Source organism: Rhinolophus ferrumequinum, chromosome 5 (assembly GCF_004115265.2).
Source record: "Rhinolophus ferrumequinum isolate MPI-CBG mRhiFer1 chromosome 5, mRhiFer1_v1.p, whole genome shotgun sequence".
Lineage (NCBI taxonomy): Eukaryota > Metazoa > Chordata > Mammalia > Chiroptera > Rhinolophidae > Rhinolophus > Rhinolophus ferrumequinum.
The window spans coordinates 50,035,779-50,058,937 of NC_046288.1; the positions used below are offsets into that span (position 1 = coordinate 50,035,779).

General features: G+C 35.3%; 1 protein-coding gene and 1 pseudogene across 1 annotated transcript in view; one reads left to right on the forward strand and one right to left on the reverse strand.

Moving 5' to 3' along the window:
- The window catches only part of STPG2 (sperm tail PG-rich repeat containing 2), a 444,557-nt gene extending 427,649 nt beyond the window's left edge, over window positions 1–16,908 (reverse strand). Inside the window, exons 1-3 of the mRNA XM_033106649.1 lie at window positions 16,800–16,908; window positions 10,529–10,641; window positions 4,651–4,815 (exon numbers count right to left, since the gene is read on the reverse strand). Of these exons, the coding sequence (XP_032962540.1) occupies window positions 4,651–4,815; window positions 10,529–10,641; window positions 16,800–16,908 (387 nt within the window). The remainder of the gene's footprint in view (window positions 1–4,650; window positions 4,816–10,528; window positions 10,642–16,799) is intronic.
- Window positions 16,909–21,447: 4,539 nt separating this feature from the next.
- On the forward strand, window positions 21,448–22,874 carry LOC117022094 (PCI domain-containing protein 2-like; annotated as a pseudogene).
- Window positions 22,875–23,159: the final 285 nt, after the last annotated feature.

The window sequence follows — 23,159 nt, forward strand, 5'->3', positions numbered from 1 at the left end:
TAAACATGTTGAGGATAATGAGAACCAGGTTTTTCACTGTGGGAGAAGAGAGTTCAAATATGGAAAAGGAAAAGCTAGAATAAACCTGTACTGTTCAATTGAAATTGGAGGTATTAGTATAAACTCAAAGTGTTTAATAGACAGACAGAGAAGAAACAAATATAGATTTCTAACTCTGTCCATTGAGATGGCCTAGAACCAGTGACACCCAGGTAGCAATGCATGTACCTAGTACACTGATCTTTTTTTTTTTTACTTAAAATTTATTGGATTGACAATGGTCAACAAAAGTACATAGGTTTCAAGTATACAATTCTATAATACATCATTTATATATTGCATTATGTGTTCACCACCCAGAGTCAGTTCTCCTTCTATCACCATATATTTGACTCCCTTTACCCTCTTCTACCATCCTCCTCCCTGCTTTCCCTCTAGTAACCAAAGACCTAAACATAAGGCCTGAAACAATAAACCACATAGAAGAAAGTATAGGTACTAAACTTATGGACATTGGGTTCAAAGAAGATTTTATGAATTTGACCTCAATGGCAAGGGAAGTAAAAGCTAAAATAAATGAATGGGACTATATCAAACTAAAAAGCTTCTGCACAGCAAAAGAAACCATCAACAAAACAAAGAGACAGCCAATTGCATGGGAGAAGATATTTGCAAACACTGCCTCCAATAAGGAGTTAATATCCAAAATATATAAGGAACTCATACAACTCAGTGACAGAAGTCAAACAATCCAATTAAAAAATGGGCAAATTGCTTAATAAAAATAATAATATATACCAGATAAGAAAAAACTATAGGAGTTCATCATCACCAAACCAGTATTACAAGAATGGTAAAGGGATTTCTTTAAGAAGGGGAAAAAGAACATAAATATAGACAATAAAATCACAATAACTAGGTACCTATCAATAATCACTTTAAATTTAAATGGATTAAATACTCCAATCAAAAGACATAGTGTAGCTGAATGGATAAGAAAACAAGACATGCAATCTACAAGAGACCCACTTCAGATAGAAAGACACACACAAACTGAAAGTAAAGGGATAGAAGAAGATATTTCATGCAAATAGAAATGAAAAAAATAGCTGGGGCAACAATACTTGTATCAGACAAAACAGACCTTACAACAAAGGTCATAATAAGACACAAAAAAGGACATTTCATAATGATAAAGGGATCAATCCAACAAGAGGATATAACTCTTATAAACATTTATGCACCCAACAAAGAAGCACCTAAATATATAAAACAAATACTGATGGACATAAAGGAAGAACTTGACGGTAATACAGTCATAGTAGGGGACTTTAACACCCCACTGACACCAATGGACAGATCTTCCAGACAGAAAATCAACAAGGAAATAGCAGCCTTAAATGACACATTAGGCCAGATGGAATTAATTGATATTTTTAGAGCATTTCACCCCAAAGCACCAGAATATGTTTTCTTTCAAATGCACATGGAACATTTTCCAAAATGACCACATTAGTCAACAAACGAGTCTCAATAAATTTCAGAAGACTGAAATCATATCAAATGCCTTCTCCAAACACAATGGTATGAAACTAGAGATCAATTACAAAACAAAAAAAAAAAAAAAACTGAAACTGAAAAACACACAAACACATAGAGGCTAAATAACATGCTACTAAACAATGGATGGATTAACAATGAGGTCAAGGAAGAAATCAAAAGATACCTTGAGACACACAAAAACGAAAACACTATAATCTATGAGAAACAGAGAAAGCAGTCCTAAGAGGGAAATTCATAGCAATGCAGGCCTACCTAAGGAAACAAGAAAAATCTCAAATAAATAACCTAACCTTACCCTTAAAGGGACTAGAAAAAGAACAGCAAACAAAGACCAAAGTGAGTAGAAAAAAATAATAAAGATCAGATCAGAAATAAATGAAATAATAGAGTTTTAAAAAAATACAAAATATCAATGAAACCAAAACCTTGTTCTTTGAAAAGATAAACAAAATTGATAAACCTTTAATCCATTTCATCAAGAAACATAGAGAGAAGACCCAAATAAATAAAATCAGAAATGAAAGAGGAGATGTGGCAACTGACACCACTGAAATACAAAGGATTATAGGAAAGTACTATGAACAATTATATCAACAAATTGGACAATCTGAAGGAAATGATAAATTCCTAGAAACATACAATTTTCCAAGACTAAATCAAGAGGAAACAGAAATTCTGAACAAACTGATTACAACTAATGAAACCGAATCAGTAAACAAAAAACTGTGCTGGCATGGACGTGGAGGAAAGGGAATCCTCATGCACTGTTTACGGGATTGCAATGTGGTAGTCACTATGGAAAACAATATGGAGGTTCCTCAAAAAATTAAAAATAGAACTACCTTATGACCCAGTAATTCCACTTCTATGTATTTATCTGAAAAAATCCAAAACACTAATTCAAAAAGATGTATGCATTTCTATATTCATTGCAGCACTATTTACAACAGCCAAGATATGGAAGCAGCCTACGCATCCACAATAGACGATTGGATAAAGAAGATGTGGTACATATATATTATACAATACACTATCACTAGGCCATAAAAGAGATTGAAATATTACCATTTGCAACTACATGGGTGGACCTATAAGATATTATACGAAGTGAAATAAGTCAGACTGAGAAAGACAATTACCATACGATTTCACTTATATGTGGAATCTAGAGAACAAAATAAACAAACAAAACAGAAACAACTCATAAATACAGAGAGCAAACTGATGGTTGCCAGATAGGACGTAGGATCGGAGGCTGGATGAAAAAGTTGAAGGGATTAAGAAATACAAATTGGTAGTTACAAAATAGTCATGGGGTGTAAAGTACAGCATAAGGAATATAGTCAGTAATATTGTAATAATTATGTATGGTGCCAGGTGGTTACTAGACAAATCAGGGAGATCTCTTCATAAATTATATAAATGCCTAACCACTATGCTATGAACTACTACACCTGAAACTAATACTGAATGTCATAATAATAATAATGTAAATGTATAGGGAGAAAAAAAGATAAAGCAAATGTGATAAAGTGTTAACTGCAGGATCTGAATGAATGGTATCTAAGAATTCTTTGTATTATTCTTATAACTTTTCTGAAATAGTCTGAAACTATTTCAAAATTTAAAAATTATTTTTAAGAAAGAAACTTACTAACTAGAAGCAATGGATGAATTAGATTTAATATATTTATATGGTTAAATCTAGAAAATACAACAAATGAAACAGTAAGCAATCTACATACCAGACGACACCATTTACTCATATTTTTTAAATCATACAACAATATATATATTGTTATTCATGTATATAATAAAGATTAAAGTTTACTTTGGCAAAAGGAGAAGAATGAAGGGAGGAAATTGAGTACAGTAATAATTAATAATATATTTATTTTAAAACATAGCTAATTCAAGATTGACAAAAGTTTATTTGTGTTATATGTAATGGAGGGTACATGGGTATGTTATTATGTTTGTACTATTAAATGTGTAACTATGAGTATATAAATTACAGTAAAAATATTTTAAGAAAAGAAACTTCACAATTCAATAGATCTAAGATCCAAAAATGCTTCGGTATACCTACTGCCTCAAATCAAAGGGTTTTGGAAAGTGCTTAAGCCAAAGCCCAAAAATGGAGACATGTACAAACAAAAACACTGTAGAGTATTGAGAATGAAGGTCAAGGCAAATCCTGAGAGCACCTATTCTTATTCTTTGCCTAATGTGTCTCATCAGCCTCTCCTTAAACCTATGCTTACTTTTTGCCATTTTTCTCACTTAGGATTACTTCTTCCAGATCTCATAAAAACATAAAAACAAACAAGTTCAAAGCACTGTGTACTTCAGTCTTGTAATTAAGTAAAACCAGATATATTATCTATCTATGTTTATTGTCTGTATTCATGGATAACTCATGTATTTCAACTAGCTGAATAAAATCTTGGTTCAGCTCTGGCCAGGTTTAAAATTTAAAGCCTGGATGAGATGGATTTGATGGATTGTGTTTGATATTTTAATAAGAGAGAAGCTCCTTATGTTTTTTATAATCATTTGTGAAATAAATAATACACTATCAGACCCAAATTCTTTTATAAATAAAATGTTCTCTTTCACTTTCCAATTCAGGAAAAGAATATCTGTGTACTGAGTATGATTACACAGTAAAGCAGAGACTTCTACTAAGTTAAACCTGTTTCCTCTTTTTCCTAGACAGAGTTGGACTATATTTCCCAGCCTCTTTGCACTTGTGTATCCATGTGACAACATTAACTCCCAGGCTTGGCCTACAAAAATCCCCCACTAGCAGTCCTCCATCCTCTTTCCCCTTCTGCCAGCTGGAAGCAGATGACACCCCAGTCCTGGGGGATGACAGTAACACAAATAGAGTGAGCTTGAATCTCTACATGGAGAAAAAGTCTCTTAACAAGGAATGTCCAAATGAATGAGGAAAAACTAATTTCTGTTGCATTAAGCCACTAAGATTTGGGGGTCTATTTGTTACTGCAGTTAGTGTTCCATTAACTAAACACACATAATCATAAGCAACCTTTCAATTGCCAATATAAAATGAAGTCTACTTACAAATTGAGGTTTATAGTATGCTGGACCGAGTGTGCTGTCACTAGCAGGTGGAAAACATTTCATAATACTGTCATCCTCATTAATATGATAACCACATGACCGTCCACAAGAAGGAATTGAAGGAACATCAACACTTCTGGAAGCTGAAGGTGTCCTTGAAATTTTCTGTAAGAAAACACATTATTTATTCAAAGGCAAGAGGAGAAAAAATAAAGAATCAAATATTAAAATTTACTAAAAAGCAACTATTAAATATTGACTTAATGAGTTTCATAACATAAGCCAAAAATGTTTGTTCTATAAAAGTAATTTAAGGGAATAATTTAAGAATTCAAGTCTTACCTTATCATATAACCAAGATAATATACACCAGTACTATTATAGCTACCTTATGAGCCAATATAAATAACTAAGCCAAGTGAGAGAGATTCCAAGTGAGGAATCTCTCTCACTTGGCTTAGTTATTTATATTGCTTAGTAAAACTAGTATCACTGATTCTGAAAACAGGCATTCATTCCTATAATCACATCAAAAATCAACAGTCCAAACTAGTTACTTGTGCTATACCATCATAGTATCTGCCAGGCAAAAACAAACTTTACATTTCCTGTAATATTTCCTGGCTTCATTTCTTCCCAGCTCCTGACCTATTTCCATATTACTGTTGCCCTTTATAAATATCCTAATTATGCACACTATGTGGCGAGGAAAATGTCTGTGATATAATGCTGAATGGAAATAAAAAAAATAAAACATAAAATTGAATTTAGGGCTATGGCTATGTAAGTTATGTGAATGTATATATAAGTATATAAAGTCATATACATATGTGATTTAATACTGAAAGAAGCTAAGCAAAAATTAATTCAATATCAGTGTTAGAGTCAGGAGTTTAGGGAAATTTTTTCAAAATTTCCTTTAGTGAAAAATATTTTATAATTTAAATAAAAACAGGAAGGAGTACCATATATAAGAAATACTAGAATAAAATATATCAAATAAAATACAAACAAATAAATTAGTTATCTGGAAAATTCTTTATTAAAAATACATTGATCCTCTACAGTTTCTAAATAAATAGATAGATAAATGCTATAGTTGAGTTCACACATGCCCAATTAATAGCATAATATTATGCTATTAGCATATTATCATTAGCTGAAAATGTTTCTATCATTAGAGACAATTATTAAGTACTGTCCCTAATACTTATTGAGACTGATTACCAAATTAAAACAGGAAAGTATCGAATGGCTTCCCCTCCACTCACTACTTTCAAAAATTATTTGCATGATGTCAAGACTTTCCAAAATGTACCCCTATCTTCTTCTCCAGCTTCTATGTCTACTACTCTCCCTTAGATCCTATACTCCAAGTATTCCAAAGAACTTTGTTCTTCTCTGAACATACCACACCATTAAATACTACAACATCGTTATTCTTGTGGTTTCTCTGCCAGAGTGTTTTGTTCTGTGTTTTTCCATTTTTTCTAACTACTTAGTGAATCCTTCTTCAAGAGCCAGCTCAACTGTGCTATCTCTAACCCCTTCTAAAACTCTCTTGTTTGGGCTACTAGTGACCACTTTATTATGATGTATGTTTATTAAGATATCATTTCATCAACTTTTTGGTATTGAATTTCATTCATTACTTTCCCATTAAAATTATAGATCCCAGGGAGCAGTGATTTGTCCTCTACATATTATCAGTGCCTAGCATTGTCTGGTACACAGTCACTCAAAAAAATGTCCGATAAACCCTTGCATTAGTAAATAAATATTTACTTTGTCCCTACATATGAAATAGCTATTAAATACACTTATAAAACTTAACCTCACTGTCATTGCACTGACATTATTCAACTGAGTACTGAACCCTAAATTATGTCATCCTAAACACAAAACTAATCCAAATTTAATTAATATGAGCTATGTGAAGGAGTTATGGCAAGAGAAGACAAAACCACTCAAAATAAAGCATGACCAAAATCTGCTAGATTATATTATTTATTTCAAAAGAGTAGGCCTTTGGTGCAAAAATTATTCATTTATATAACACCAGTATAACTTTCCAAACAAATTACCTGCTAGTTCCCTATACAAGTTCTTCTTTCCAGTCAAAATAATCTCCTCATTGTCCTCTGTGAGATCCCACTTCTCTATCTTCACTCGTGTAGCTCTCTATGCCCAAAATGCATATACTTCAAAGCCAACTTCCGCTATAAATCCTCTACAAATTATACTTCCCCATAACACAGTAATGCTCCTTTAAATTCCTATGGCATTTAATTACACAGTCATTCATTTAGCACCTATTTCATTTTGCAACTGTCACATATCATCTCGGTAGCTATCTATGTATTTTTCCCATCTAAAATTCAAGCTCTTTTTATTTCAGGAATCATGTTTTAAATTTCACTGTTTTATTAATAGTGCTTAAACAGAGTTTCCTGTCTATCTATATACATATACAGGTAAACCATGTAGGTGGTTTGTAAAATCTCCCTTACTTTCTGTTCACCATGGACATTGGAAGTGACTATAGATTTATCAAAAGCAAAAAATAAGTCAGATGGTAATACACTTAAAAGCTAAAGTTTATAAAAATGAATATTCAATTTATTATAAAATAACTACAATATGGACACTAACAAACCTACGAATTTTTATATTAAGGCTTTTTAAATGTACTTAACATCATATAAAACATTGAGCCTTTTCTCTTATTTTATTTTAACTAAAAGAAGTGTCATTAGAAGAATACTTTAAAATTGTAACATACTGATTGAACATGCGCTTTAGCCTTTAGTACTTTTCTCTTCGTGATACCTAATGTTCCAGTACAAGACTGATCATAGCTTCCTGGTCCTGGACTATTGGAAATAAACTTCGTGAAACGTTTCTCCCGGTTTTGGAGACTCTGGCCTCCTTTTATAGTATACTAAATTGGAGAGAAAAAAAAATACAAAATAATTAAAAGTACTTAATAATACCTATTTAATAAACATTATATATTAATATGAACAAAAAGTTTTAAAACCCAGCCTGAGAAAGTTAAGGCTCTTGATTGAAGATATAGCTTTAGTAAAAGAGGGTAAGAGAAAATGACGATAGCTGTCAATTTTAACTCCAAACTCAAACTAAAATTGAGTGTACTTAGAACACTGTAAGGGAATGCAAAACAGTTTTAAAACAGGAATCAGTGGCATAGGAATCTCCAAGGCTGTGGAACAAGAACAAAGAGTGCATGTTTACAGGCCCCTGGGGAATTTATACCTCTGAGATGAGCTAAAAATGCTGATACTCATATTGCAAAGAAAAAAAGCCAAACTTCTAAGCTTGGTTAGGATTAATTATTTTCATGAATAACATTCTGGTCATTTCTAGGGATGTAGGCCTATTGGCAACAGCTGGTTTTATGCTCAGATTAGTTTTGAACATTGTTTATTGCAGAAGAGGCACTGGAAAAAATCTTCCATGGCTCTCCTCCATGCCACATATCTGGATTCTCCAGAATCAGAAAATTATCAACTGGCTAGTAGCCAGTTAATTCAGATAAAAATCCATCATACTAGTTTCTATAAACAGTCATAGTGCAATCATTCTAAAGATGATACATAATAACAGTGGTTGGCATTTGATTGATCAGATAAGATTTTTTTGTCATTATTTACCAATAGACCTTTCACATGGTGTGCACCTGTCAGTTGTTCACAATCACTATTAACTGAGCCTGTCTCTAATATGCATCTTATTCGGCTTCATTCAGCTTTTAAGACATACACAAAAGAGGTTTTCTTTTTAAAAATGAGTGAAATTACATTCATAGATAGCCAATTCACTACTTGATTACTATTTAAATAAGATCAGAATTCCTGTGTTTAAAGAGATTGCATCTATAATAATAGACTTTAATGATTTTGCAAAAACAATTAACATTACAAGTTATGTAAATAGTTCAATCGTGAAAAAAAAAAGGCTTCCTCAATTTTTCAGTCTTTGAAAAGCCATTACTGTGGTCTCTATGATCTTACAATTCAAATTACAATTTGAATTTATATTAAATACTTTAACAGAAGATAATAAAATTAATCTAATGTAGGTGATTTTTTTAAAACTGTGGAACTAACCAGAAGTTTTTTTCAGATTTTCATTTCATAATTACCAATTATTCTCATTTTATAAGCGGTTACAAAAGGAACTGCATATGTATCAGATAAGTGACCCAAAATAATATTAACAAGTAATTATACACTTTATATGAAAACCAATGAGAAAATGGTCTAACTACCTCTTGAGTATTGTGCTTTTGTCTATATACTATAGTTATTTGATGAATTATTATATTGTCAGCAACCCCTCCAACACTACAGGGTCAGAGTCTCACCTGAAGCATGAGACCAGATACTGTATCACATATGATATCCTATCATTCAGCTCTAAGGAGGGGTATCTCTTGGATCAAAAATCAAACCTAATTTGGACACCTTTTCCTAGGCCTAGGTAATAAAAAATATGAAAGAAACTACTTGTCTACACCCAGAAAAGAGATTCCCAGGTAATAAAAATTATGAAAGAAAACAGGATCAGAAAACATAACTAAAATTTGTACTGACCCTTTGCAGCAGGAATCATCCTAGGAAACAGGAGAACAGAACAAATTCTGATTTAATAACCTAATTATATAACTATCAAAGGATCAGAAGCCTGCACTTTGTAAACTTGATTCTTTTGTTTCTTTTATTTTTTTAATTCCTTTATGATGCTTTCTACTAAGCAAACTTCCTTTCGAAAAAAGTTAATATGTTTCAGATATGCTAAAAGAAACAAAGAAAAAGTGAATTTGCCCTAACTGGGCAAGAGTGGCAAAAGCAAAAAGTATACCCCAATCCCACCACTGACTTTGGAATGGTGGTGGCAACCATAATCAAAGTGAAGTAACCGTAAGAGGTACAGAGAAATAGAGAAGACCAAATTGGGGTACACAGTTTCAACTCCTAAATGTTCTGCTTTATAAAGTTTCAACTATTTTGTATTTTACCATGTCGGAAGGCTCTTGCAACTACAACCCACATTTAGGTTTTTTGGAATTTTGTTTGAAGTTTCTAAATAATATTTACTAAGTCTTTGCTGATAGAAAGCAACATTTCAACCTATGCTTCCAAAAATAAATACATACATACATACATACATACATACTTGCATTAATTTCCAGTGTTATCCCTTTAATTATTATCCATATTAATTATTTACAGAATATGTAAACTATGTAACATTATAAACATGTTTCCTAATTCATCTATTGAAAATGAAATGGACTGTATTTTTTAAACAGTGTAATAAATTCACTGGAAAGGGTAGAAGATGATATTCATAGTTATGAAGATATTAGAGTTACATCCACTATTCTGAACATGAATGGACCATTGAAGATATTCTGATAACAGATTCCTGAGACTGTATAGATTAGGAGACACATAGGTTAATAGCAATAGCTCTATCTATAGAGTGTAGTACACAAACCAATGCCTTCACTCTATGTCCATCTCTCTTCTATATACCTTGACCAACCGGACAATTTTCATGAGCCGTAATTCATTTAGTAGTCTTATTCTCCCATTCAAGAGTCTCAAGGACCATGAAGCATGTAATAATATTTTATGTATTACAGAATATGTAGAATAATGAAAAATACCCAATGAGGCAACCAACATTGAACACATTTATTTTCTCTTATTCTAATTACAAAATATAGATTAAAAGGAAAAAGATGATGTGAAGGGAAAATAAAATATGAAAATGGACATGATAGTCTATTAAAGGAAGAAAGCATGACTTTTATTAACTTAGATAATTATAATAACTATTATAAATTTACCTGTGCATCTGAAACATTATAGTATCCTGGACCTGGAACAGCTTTCTCAGTGTTAGAAGCAACTGTAAAAGTACTTTCTCTGGCAGCCAAAGAAAGGAATGGTGCATAGCCACCTATAAAAGTAAAATCATGTCACTGGCAGATAAGATTCCAATGATTTCAAAGGAAAAGCATTCAAAATATATAAAATCAATTTAGTAACCTCAATTGATGAGACTATACTATCAGAACTAATGGCTAGACACAGAAATTGTTGCATTTTTAAAATTCTGATGTAAGAATGGAATGTATATTAAAATATATTAAATATAAGAAGTTATAGAACTGGATTTACTAAACAACAGAAAAAATACCTAAAGAAAATAAAAACAAAATAAAAGTTATTTTTCTTCTAAGCATATTTGGTTAAGATGAAAATGGCAATTATAGTATTTCACTGATAAAATATTTTCATCTTCAGAGAACCACTGTTTTATATTTTGGAATAGCATCTATTATTTGCAGGCAATAGCATATGTAAATTATTTCTATCTAGGCTGTCTCAACTCACTCAATGAAGGCAGGGAAAGAAGAGAAACAAAGAACAAACAAGATAAATAGAAAACAAATAGCAAGAGAGTATATGTAAACACAATATTGATAATTAAATTAAATGGAAAAGTTCTAAACACCCCAATTAAAAGGCAGAGATTGTCAGATTGGATAAAAAAGCAAGACCCAAATTTATGCTCTCTACAGGAAACCCTCTTAAAACAAAAGACACAGAGGTTAAAATAAAAGGATGACAAAGATATACCATACATCCATGAATCAAAGAAAGCTGTTGTGACCATATAAAAAAATCATACAAAGTAGATTTTAGAACAAGGAATACCAGAGATAAGAGAGACATTTCATTACTATAAAGGGGTCATTTCATCAAGAGGATTTAATAATCCACAAAGAAAAGCAAGGAAATAACTGGCATAAAAATCAAAATAGTGCTTACCTATAAGGGAAATGGATAGGGTTATGACTGAAAAGGAAAATTTGGCAATGTTATATTTCTTGACTCGAGTACTTACTTCTTAAGTCATAAATTTATATTTTATGTAATTTTATGTGTATTTCATGTCACAATTAAAGATATATATACATCTATATATTTTTTTTTAATTTAGGTTCATAGTGACACTGAGGTAGTATGTAATACGAGAATGAATAAAGCTAAGCTCAGGCTAGTTTTGAGGCTGCTGTTATCAGAACATAGCAGAGATTCTAACTGAATCTACCCACCTAAACAAATGGAAAATTAATTGCAAAATACTGAAATTTATTTTTTGAAAAAAAACTACATAATAGCCACATGTATTCGGAAAGCTGGTACTCATAAAATCTTCATTGAAGTTTTCCAAAATTAATTATATGGAATCTTTCATCAATAGGCTAAAAATTTATATGAGATATTGAGCTCAAGTAAAACCATAAGAAAAGTAAGGATTTATAGTGATAAGCTCCATGAGAGAAGAAAATTTTCTGTTTTATTCATGGCTGTATACCCAATATTTACACTTAGGGTGACACCCTGTCCTAATCACCCAGGAAACAAGACTTTTAGTGCTAAAACCAGGACATTCCCAGATAAACCAAGATGGTTGGTAACCCTATCATACTGCCATGGCTATTAAATAATAAATATAGAATTAATAGACAATATTCTAAAATACACCTTGTCGTGCAAGACAGCATGCGGGGTCTCTGGTCCCGCTTCCCACATAAGAACGCAGGATATGGTGAGGCCAAAAAGGAACACCCATGGAGCCATAGGTAGGGGAGTCACACCACTATATTCTCGCTGGCGGCTGGGTTGGAGACAAAGGAAACAGGAGCCACACAATTCTCAACCCTCACTGCGCCGCTTGCAGGCTCAGCCACCATCTTCTTGCTAGCCCCCATTTTCTGCTAGCGTAGCCATGGCAGTTATATTCGTGGCCAATGGCTCACTGGTTATAGCTGATGGCTAACTAGCCACAGCTGATGGCCATTTGATCCCAGTCGATGGCCATTTACTACCTGAGCCAGCACCTTTCTATGTGAGGCCGAGAGCCTGGAAACTGCTTTCTGGGGCTCTGTCCCCACACACCTTTAGTCATTCATTCACTAATATCGAATGCTTTATTATGTGTCAGACAGAGGCAGTGAGGGTACAATAATGAATAAGCTAAAACCCTGGCCTTGAATAGTGGGGAAGCCAGACAAATACACAAATAATTACACTATAAACAGTGCTAATAATTAGTAAGATAAAAAAATATATCTTTTTTTTTTTCTGGGGAATTAGGATTGAAGGAGTGTAAAACAAAAAGCTTTATTTGGGATTTATGGATATGTTGACATGTAGAGTGCCAAATACAAATGATAAACTGTCGGGTAGAAAGAAATTAAGACTACACGAGAGGAAAAAATTTGAGAAGAAAGAAGTAAGTTCAGTTTGGAATATATTGAGCTTGAGGTGCCAACAGCAGTAGATAAATCAAACTGGGATAAAGTAATAAAAGTCAATTCTGAGAAAGAAGGGTGGGCAGCATGTGATTAAAAGATAAGTTTCATAGCCACAAAACAAAGAAAAGAGCATTCTTTGTATAAAAGCAATAACTAGATTTTTAAAACATATGCTCATCTTCAGGAACATCAACATACAGAACAATTATATATATATTATTTAAACTTAAATAAAGATAGACTGCATTCCGAGGTGATCTCCCTAAGTTCTGATTGGCTAATAAGATAAAATCATTATTTTTGGCATAAGTACAAGACCAGAGACAGCTCATGCCTCTGTGGCAGATAAAGCTAACTGCTCTCCAATCAGAGAAGAAATCTGGGAAAGAATATATTTAGGAGCTGGTGTCACTGAGCTTAGATAACTAATATAGAACCAAGATAACTAACGTACAGCTAATGTGGGATATCACTTATTATGAAAATCAAGCTCAAAAATCAATGAAATATTCTTTAGCCCAGTAATGCCACGAGTAGTCACATTATTAAAAGGATTATGTTTTTATCATATTTTACCAGGCTGTTGTCTCTGGAGAAAACTTGCTTTGATGAGATAAGACATACTTGCTGCTCAGATAATTATGAGAATATTAGCAACAGCTCTCACTAATCTGTAATTGGAATATCCATTATCCTTCCCACTCAGGAAACCAAGGCAGCTCAGTTCTGTCCCTTTCAGGCTGCAAATCCTAGGAAAAAAGGAGTCTCCCTGACCCAATGGCCAAAAGCCACGGCAATGAAGTTTGCAAATTAGGTGGAAAGAATTTCCTGAGGAAAATGTGAAGATAATACAATGCAGGATTGACGAAGTATGTCATAGTAAGAGAGGAGTGGTAATTAGGGAAAAGAAAGGCTGGGAATAAAGATTATTTGTTTCTTTCTTTTGAAGATCTAAGAAATTAAGTTCCTCTCCTCTTGTGTAATTCAAGGTAACAACTAAGTTATACAAAGTCCCAACATCTGCTCTTTCTACATCATACTCTATAAAATCTACCTGACCCTTAATTGAAATAACTGTGTGTACCTCTAAATAGTCCAGTGTGTTACTGATTTAAAGAGAGGTAAGGCGGAATATACCTACAAGAGAGATAACAGCTACTTTTAAACTATCTTGCCAGGGAACGCAGTAGGGAAATGACTAGAGACACCTGTACCTTTCATCAGTTATCAGCATGTTATCACAGAGTATTGCTAAAAACAGGGATCTATAGGATGCAGCTGCTCAAAGTTCTCAAGCTTGGAATTTTCTAGTTTCCTTCATACAAGGGAGAGTTCGATAAAACAGTAAAAGAAGGGCCTTGCAATATCCTATTTACTGCTCCCTAAACAGAGTTCACACAAGTCATGTTGTAAAAGTTTTTATTCTGTTATGTGTTGCTCATTAAAATTTTTAAACTTTATTTCCAGAATTACTGTGTTTTTGTTTTATTTAAGTAAGTACTCATCTGTTATGGCATTGAGCTAAAAACAGAATAATTGAGTAAAGATCCTAGTTATTGCCCTCAAGAAACTCATTTTAGTGGGGCAGCCAGATGAGTTAACAGATAATTACAATATAGAATCAAAGTGCTATGAAAGAGTCATTAAGGAATCAAAGAAGAAAGACTTGAGAAAGAACAGTGAGAGAACAACTTCATTTTACCTGAGTTTTGAAGAATAAGTAGGAATTAGTCAGGTGAGGAAGGAACAGAGAGCAAACTGAGCAAAGGCATCAGCAGGTACAAAGGCCTAGAGGTGGTTAAGCATGAACTTACAGAAGATGCAAAGTTGGAATTGCTGGTATATAGATAAAGTCTTGGTGGAGGTGTGACTGCCTGGAAAGATGAGATAAAGCAGGAGACCATGTCAGGAACAGATAATGAAGAATCGTATACACCATGTCAAGGAGTTCAGATGTTAACCTTAGTGTTAAAGGGAAATTTTTAAACAAATGACATCATTATATCTTAGAAAGATCACATTAGCCATAAGATAGAAGTTGGATTGGAGACTGAAATAGAGAGAAACCAGAGCATTTTATTGGTTTATTTCAGAATAGACATAATGAGGACTCAACTAAGACAAGGGCAGTTAAATGAAGAAAGGGAACTAATGTGAGAGATAATGAGAAGATAGAATCAATAGGTCTTAAAGATCAATGGGAGTGGTCAATCAGAGAAGGAGTTGAGAATAATTCCAAAGCTTAAAGTTTATAATTGAGTGATATAATTTCAAAGGAGCCAGTAACAGTGGGGAAAATGATGGGTTCAGACACTTGGAATTTCAGATGCCAGAGGTGGAGAAGTGCAAAAAAGTAATTGATAATGCAGAGGACTTAAGATAAGGAGAAAGCTCACCCTAGAGATATAAATTACCCATATCTTTAAAGACTTTTTTCTGGGAGTCTTCAGAGTCAGAATATGGACAGTAGTTGAAGCTATAGATTTGAATGAGCAAGTACAGAAGCAACAAATAAATAATGGAAAGTACAATATATAAACATTTAATAGATGTTTAGGAAAATTAAAACTTTTAAAGAAAACTATGAAGGGTTGGGTTGGAGAGGGGGGAAAAATGATTCCCTGATTCAGCATTTAACAAATGTTTATTTGGTCCTAACCATATATCAGGCATTGTTCCAAGACAATAGTTGGGAAAAGAACCAGGAAAAAATTATGTTACAAATAAGAGGGGGAGAAATATTTCTAAAAAGAGAGTGCTACAATAAAATAAGGATTGAAAAGTATCATAAGTGGAAGCATTTGGGTGGTCATTGGTAACTAATAAATTATTAGGGAGTTAATGCTTATAACAACTCAGCTGCATTAAATAAGCTCCAAGAGTACTGATATTGATGTCAGATGCTGAAAAGCCATAAAACTGAAGATTAAAATAATAACAAATGACAAATTTGTACTCCACCCATAGAAAACTAAATCAATCTAATACCCAAATCTGATCAGTCGGTCAACAGTAATGGATCCTGGCATTTGTCTAAAAATACAGACATAGCATAGAAATAGGGAAAATGCAAAGGAAAAACTAATTTGGATGATATTAAACTCCACGAAATCATCAGATTAGACCAAGCAGAAAGCAAATTGGAAGTATTTATTCAATTTCCCCTAAGTCAGTAACTGCAAACAAATGAGAACAAATAATTATTTAAAGTATCCATTTCCATTCCATCTCCCAAGAGTATAGCTTTTCTTTACAGAATGTGGGATGAAGGGGCACTTATTATGTTCAAAGAGAACATGGGTTTGGTCACATAGCAGGCATCTATTTGGAAAAATACATGGCACTATCTTCAAATGATGTTGCAAAATAGAAATATAAAAGTTACATTTTAGTAAATAAATGTGTCTCTGGCGAATGGTAGGAAAGGTGTTTGCAGCAGCCAGGATTACAATGAAGAGACAGCAGGCGGTAAGAAGTACACAGGATTTGGAGACTCATAGTCAACAAAGCCAGGAAATCAAAATCTTAGATCTGATCTATAGAACTGAAAGTATGATGTAGACAACCATTGTAGAATCAGAAGTCCAAGTCATATGCTTTCTGGCCTTGTGATACGGGACAAATGATTTTACCAGTTCCTACCTGTAAAATAAGAATTTTCCTTGCCTGCTTCATGTTTTGTTATACATACGAAGTGGTACTATTATGTTTAACCCACAAGCACAAGGAAGCGGTGCAGGATGAAAGTGAGGTGCCTGTCACAGAGGGCTTGCCTTTCATGACATCTTACCTGTTGCCTGCTGCTTCAGGAAAGGTACCTGGTAAGATCCAGGACCCACATGATCCTCAGTACTGCCACCTTCAGCCAATTTGAGCGAGCGGGGAGCCCGATCATACATAACGGCCGGAGGGGCTGGGGCGGGGTGGGGCGGAGCGACTGGAAAGGAATAAAAGCACTGCGGCTAGAGGAGGTGGGCAGCAAAAGGAAGCCGGTGACAGTCTGTGGAGGCGCGGGCAGAACCGGGGGACTGTCTCCCCACCTACTTATGGGTGTCAGGTTTACCCCAGATCGAGTTATAGCCCTGTGGTAAAGGGGAAGAAAGCGCAACCAGAGTTAAGACATCCCAAACATCTGTTCCCCAGCGGAGACCCATGGCGCTCTTCCCAGACAGGACATTAAAGAATAGGCGCCATCACTCTGCTTCCGGCCCTGACTCCGCCCATTTCTCTACGCCACGGAAGTTTCCGGGAGAGAACCAGGAGGGCTCGTCCCCCGCCCAGCCCTTGGAGCATGCGCATCGAGCCCTCGGGGCGTGCGCTCCAAGTCGTGAGCGCTCCTGCTTGCTGCACCTTGCACTCGCTAAACAGCAGGTCCTGGACTCGTCAGAAAAGCTCATTTAAACGAGTTAAAAGAGTTATGGCTAACTTGACTCCAAAAAATGAATTAGGGCGACTGGGAAGAGACTAGCAAAACCTGAAAGAAAAGAAAAGCCTTCGCGCGAAGCAGAGCCTGGGTTGTGCCAGCTCACCCCCTACTCCTACTACAGCTACACTCGTATAGAGTATCCCACAGATAGTCCAAACTGTGTAAGAGGAACTCAGAATGTGCTAGTGACAAGCATCTGGGAACGAAGAAAGGAGAGTAGAAGTTCACCAAAGAAGCGATGCAAGTGCAGGTAACTGAAAGCTGCTTCTGTTGTTAGATGCCAGGCTACAGCAACATTGATTCATCACTGTTTATAAAGCCCAGTGAAGGTCCTGTGAAAGCCTAGACCACCCCACTAAACCAATGAGTCTCCTAACCTTAGGCAAAAGGAACCTGGCTTCCGCATAGGTCTTAAGGAGTCTGTCGGAATCCCTGTCAGAATTGTTTCAGGCTGTTTTTTCAGCAAGAATCCTATCCAGATTCTAATCATCCTTTGAAGGATTTAAACACATCCCGTCTTAACCATACCTTGCCCCAAATGAACAACAGTACTTGAATTTGTCCCTACTACAAATTTTTATAGTATTTGTAGAACTCTAGAACACGATTTGCTACTCAGTTCTCATTACTCAGTGAGTCATTAATTGTGGTTTAATTGTTCCTTTATGTGTTAGAATGCTCTCCATACAAAAGCTGTATATACAGAGGGTGCCCAAAAAAATGTATATACATTTTTAAGAAAGGAAAAATCTGTATTAATATATACTGATAACAAAAAAAATGAATAAAAGTCATGTTTGACTTCTGCAATTACAAGAGGTGCTCGAAGTGGTTACCATCAGCGTCCAGACACTTGTGATTACGGCGAATTACTGCTTGAGCAAAGCTGACCAAAGTGTTAACATCTCTTAAAATGTGTATACATTTTTTATAGAAATGAAAATTAATGGTAATAAATCATTTTGCATGTAGCAAAATCAACTAAAAATACCTTTTCAGCGTTATTAGCTGTCACATAAAATGATAGGCATTCAAGCTAAAATGGTAAAAAAATTATTTTTACATAGTAATTTGAAGCTTAAAGTATATTTTACATTCAGTATTTTATTTAATATAAATTTATGTTTCTCTAAACTGTAGAGACTTTAATATGACTGTAAGATCACCAAATTTCATGAAATGTGTTCAAAAACAATACCATGTTATCAGTAACCATCCTTTTTTTATTTACATTTATTGAACACCTGTTATGTGCTAGCTCTGTGTGAAGTACTCTACATGAATAATCTAAATCACTTCTCACATAACCCATAAGGTAAATTATCTATTACCATAAGGTAAATCTATCTATTTACATGATGAGGTTCAGAGCTATTAAATTTCTGTCCAGTGTCACATAACTAATGAATGATGGAGCTTATTTAAAGCTAATCAGTTTAACTCTAGAACCTGCTTTCATGTGCATTATGAGGGAAGTGCCCCAACTATGTTCTACTCCCACATTCAGCGATTTTTTTTTCAGTTCTTATTTAAGCTTGACTGCATTTTTTTATGCATCTAAAAATTAACTTCTAGAGGTAGTCCTTCAGATGTGGTGGCCCCTTGATGACAGGAAACAAGAATGCTGTACCCTTCTGCTCCACATCTTTATCTTTGGCTTTTATTCCTTAGATCACTCCATGGTCCAAAAAGTATCTGCTGGAGTTCCAGCCATTATAGGCAGCAGGAAGGAGAAATAAAAGTATGCCCCCTTCCCTTTCAAGGAGACTTCCTGGAAGTAATGCACAAAAATATGTTTACATTTCATTGACCCAAACTGTGTCAATAAGCACACCTAGCTTTAAAGGAGGCAGGGAAACACAGCCCATTTTGTGGTACCAGATTCTATTTGTAAAGAGAAGGGAGTCAGTTTAAAGAAAAGCACCCTTTGGTTTCTTCTACAATCACCCCTTTGGAAAACCTTCCCCTCTCTGGTTTCCAAAACTATACCCTACTCTCCAGGGTCTCATTATACTTTCTGACACCTGCTAATTTGGGCAGGTCATGGTGGGTAGTCACACCCTAAGCCCATTACTTCTTTAGGGAAAGGTTTTTATGCAAGCCCTGTCCATTATTCTTGTGCATTTAGGTTAACACACCTTTGAAGTACCAGAAGTAATACCTTCAAAGGTATAACAACCCTCAAGAGAGCACATAATCTTGTTAACTATCCTGTAATTCAATTCCTGACTTCCTTTCTCTCACCTTCATGTAATCTTCTTTAAGTTCTTTCCTCAATTTCAAATGCATAAAAGAAGCTGCCAATTGCCACTCTGGGAAGCATTTGAGATCTTGATTCCTGACAATTGTTGTCAATTTTGGCTAAAATAAACTCATAAAAATTCTCTACAGGTTTGGACGTTTCTTATATTGTCATGTACTTGGCATCGTATGGCCAGATTCCAAAGACGCCCATCCAGGACTACCCTGCACATGTGGTGCTACATACAAGCAAGGGCCCACTGTGCATCACTGGCTGGCTCCCCGCTTCACACTGGGTGAATCTGGGTGAGCTTTCTCTTGGAATTCCAGTCCTCCTTGCTTTAAGTAGCAGGCTATGACTTTATTTGAGCTGTTCTTAGAAAATCCTTGAGGTGGATAAGGGTTGAGATGACCTAGGCAAAAAGGGGGGGAAATGGGTGGCTACTATTTTTTATACTATTTTTTATAATTACAGCTTTTTAACTGGATTACTTACTGAGTCTGAATAAAATCTTTGCTGGTTAAATGAGAGACTGAACTCTCTTTAGCTTTGAAAGAGACAGTTTCCCCAAGCCAAACAGCCAACGGGGCGACAATAGTTGTTACAGATCCCTGAATCTGGAGTGACAGAGATAAGTACCACGAGGTGTCCAGTGTGGTAATGCAGCTAACTCCAGAGAAGCTGGTGAGAACCCCAGGGAGAAGGGCAGGATGCCCCGGAATAGGTTTATCACGAGAGAGTGGCCTATACCTTGGAAAGCATCACAGTTCCGGTGAAGTCTGCTAAGCTCTCACTGGCCCTTGCTCAGGTATTCTTAAGTGACTAAGAATCTTTGTGGGGTTTCTTGAGGAAAAATTTCCTCAAGGGCATGAAGCAGTCCTATAGGGATATCCACCGCATTTGGCTCGTCTAAAGACATGTATGTAAAGGATGGTTCTCCCTAGAAGTCTGTTCAGACTCTACAGATCGCAAAATTAACATGGGAAATTGTGCCTCTGAGGTCAACAATACCCACAGCAGTCAGCCTTCCATTAATACTAAGATGGCCAAGATGAGGATCCTTTGATACTTCTAAATTAATCTTTTGCACGCATAATTAGAAAAAGCTAGCTATAATATTAGATAGAATAAATGGAAAACATATTTAGCTGGTCTCTCAAAGCTTCAAAAATAGGATTGCAGTAAATGGATCAACCTATAATGTCATTTAGGTGTTCACCCAATTCTTTGAGGTATTAAAAATGGCTGTCCTCGTGTGCTCCAATGTTCATTGCAGCTTTGTTTACAGTGGCCAAGACATGGAAACAACCAAAATGTCCTTCGATAGATGAATGGATAAAGAAGTTGTGGTATATATACACAATGGAATACTATTCAGCAGTAAGAAAAGATGATATAGGAACATTTGTGACAACATGGATGGATCTTGAGAGTATGATGCTAAGCGAAATAAGTCAGACAGAAAAAGCAGAGAACCATATGGTTTCACTGATATGTGGTATATAAACCAAAAACAACAAAAGAACAAGACAAACAAATGAGAAACAAAAACTCATAGACACAGACAATAGTTTAGTGGTTACCAGAGGGTAAGAGGGGTGGGGGGTGCGAGATGAGGGTAAGGAGGATCAAATATATGGTGATGGAAGGAGAACTGACTCTGGGTGGTGAACACACAATGGGATTTATAGATGATGTAATACCGAATTGTACACCTGAAATCTATGTAATTTTACTAACAATTGTCACCCCAATAAATTTTTTTAAAAAATGGCTGTCCTGCCAGCAGTGGGTGCCATGGTGGCTCACGTCACTATAAACCAATTCCTGCAGCCGGTCTATGAAACAATAGACACCAGAGATGGCGCATTCTGGGCAGAGCTGGTGTCTTTCCAGCATGCTCATGTTGCCAACCCACCCACGGCTTCAGTTGGCCTCTCCAGAAGAGAAATGTCAACAGGTTTTGGAACCCACTTGCGATGAAATGTTGCAGCTCATTTATGGTGCACTTACATGGTGAGGATCCACAACTTTGTAGAGGCATACAAATCCCAGACTGTCATCATGCAATCATTCCTGCGGGCATTTCAGATCCACAGGGAAGAAAACTGGGCTCTGCCTGTCATGTATGCAGTAGCACTTGACCTTTGAGTATTTACCAATAATGCAGGTCTGCAGTTAATAAAGAAAGGAAAAAGCAAAGTCAGGGACATGTTGGAAAAAGCAGCTGAATTGTTGATTAGCTGTTTCCACGTCTCTGCCAGTGACATTTGCACTGGTATAGAGGATTCTGAGAAGTGGGGGATGCTGTTTCTGGTGAATCAGTTATTCAACATTTACTTTAAGATCAACAGACTCCATTTGTCTAAACCCCTAATCAACCATTGACAGCTCAAACCTGAAAGATGATTACAGCACTGTACAGAGGGTGACACACAAGTACTATGTTGGATGAAAGGCCATGTTCAATAATGACTAAGCAAGCCAAGGAGTACTTGTCCTTTGCCTTTGAGCACTGTCGTTGTTTAAGTCAGAAGAACAAAAGAAAGATTCTGATATAGTTACTTCCAGTAAAAATGATATTGGATCATATGCCAACCATTGAATTTTTGAAAAAGTATCATCTCATGCAGTTTGCAGAAGTAACCAAAGCTGTAAGGCAATCTCCTTCTATTAAACAAAGCTCTGACAAAGCCCAAGACCTTTTTTATTCACTGTAGTATCTTCCTTATCCTTGAAAAGCTGAAGATCATCACCTACAGGAATATTATGAAGAAAGTATACTTGTTACTCAAAACACACCAGTTATCTCTGGATGCTTTTCTAGTTACCTTGAAATTCATTCAAGTGGAAGACACGGACATTGATGAAGTCTGGTGTTTTCTGGCCAACCTGATATACGTGGGTTGCGTTAGAGGCTGTATATCATATCAGCATCAGAAGCTAGTCGTCAGCAAGCAAAACCCATTCCCTCAGCTGTTTACAGTGTGTTGAACATATAAACAGTCCTGAGAAGTGTGTTCCTCTAGTTTTGCATCGTGCTGATGAAATCAGTCCTGTGCTGTGATTTTATTCTCTGCAGCCGGAATCTCTTTAGGGCTCTTTTCCCAGGGAGGCACACATGGACACCTCGAAATCTCCGTCATCACTCATAACTAAATGTTGACCTCACAGAGACCTGAAATTCCTTTCTCAGACTTTCCCTTCTTTGGCTCTGGAGTGTTGATGAAACATCTGTGAAGGAGACTTTGTCTCTCAGGCAGCTATAGTTTACTTGTTCATAAATGCATCTTTGTAACTTTCTATAAAACTATATAAAAAAGGCATCCTGAATTTTTTAAAAAATAGCTGTCCTTATTTTAAAAGGGAAAAGATCATTTGGAACTTGACTTGTCAATGACAGATATAAATTACAAATGCCTCTAAAACAAAATTTGGATCCAACTATTTTTTTACAAACTAGTGCATTTCTTCATGGCTAA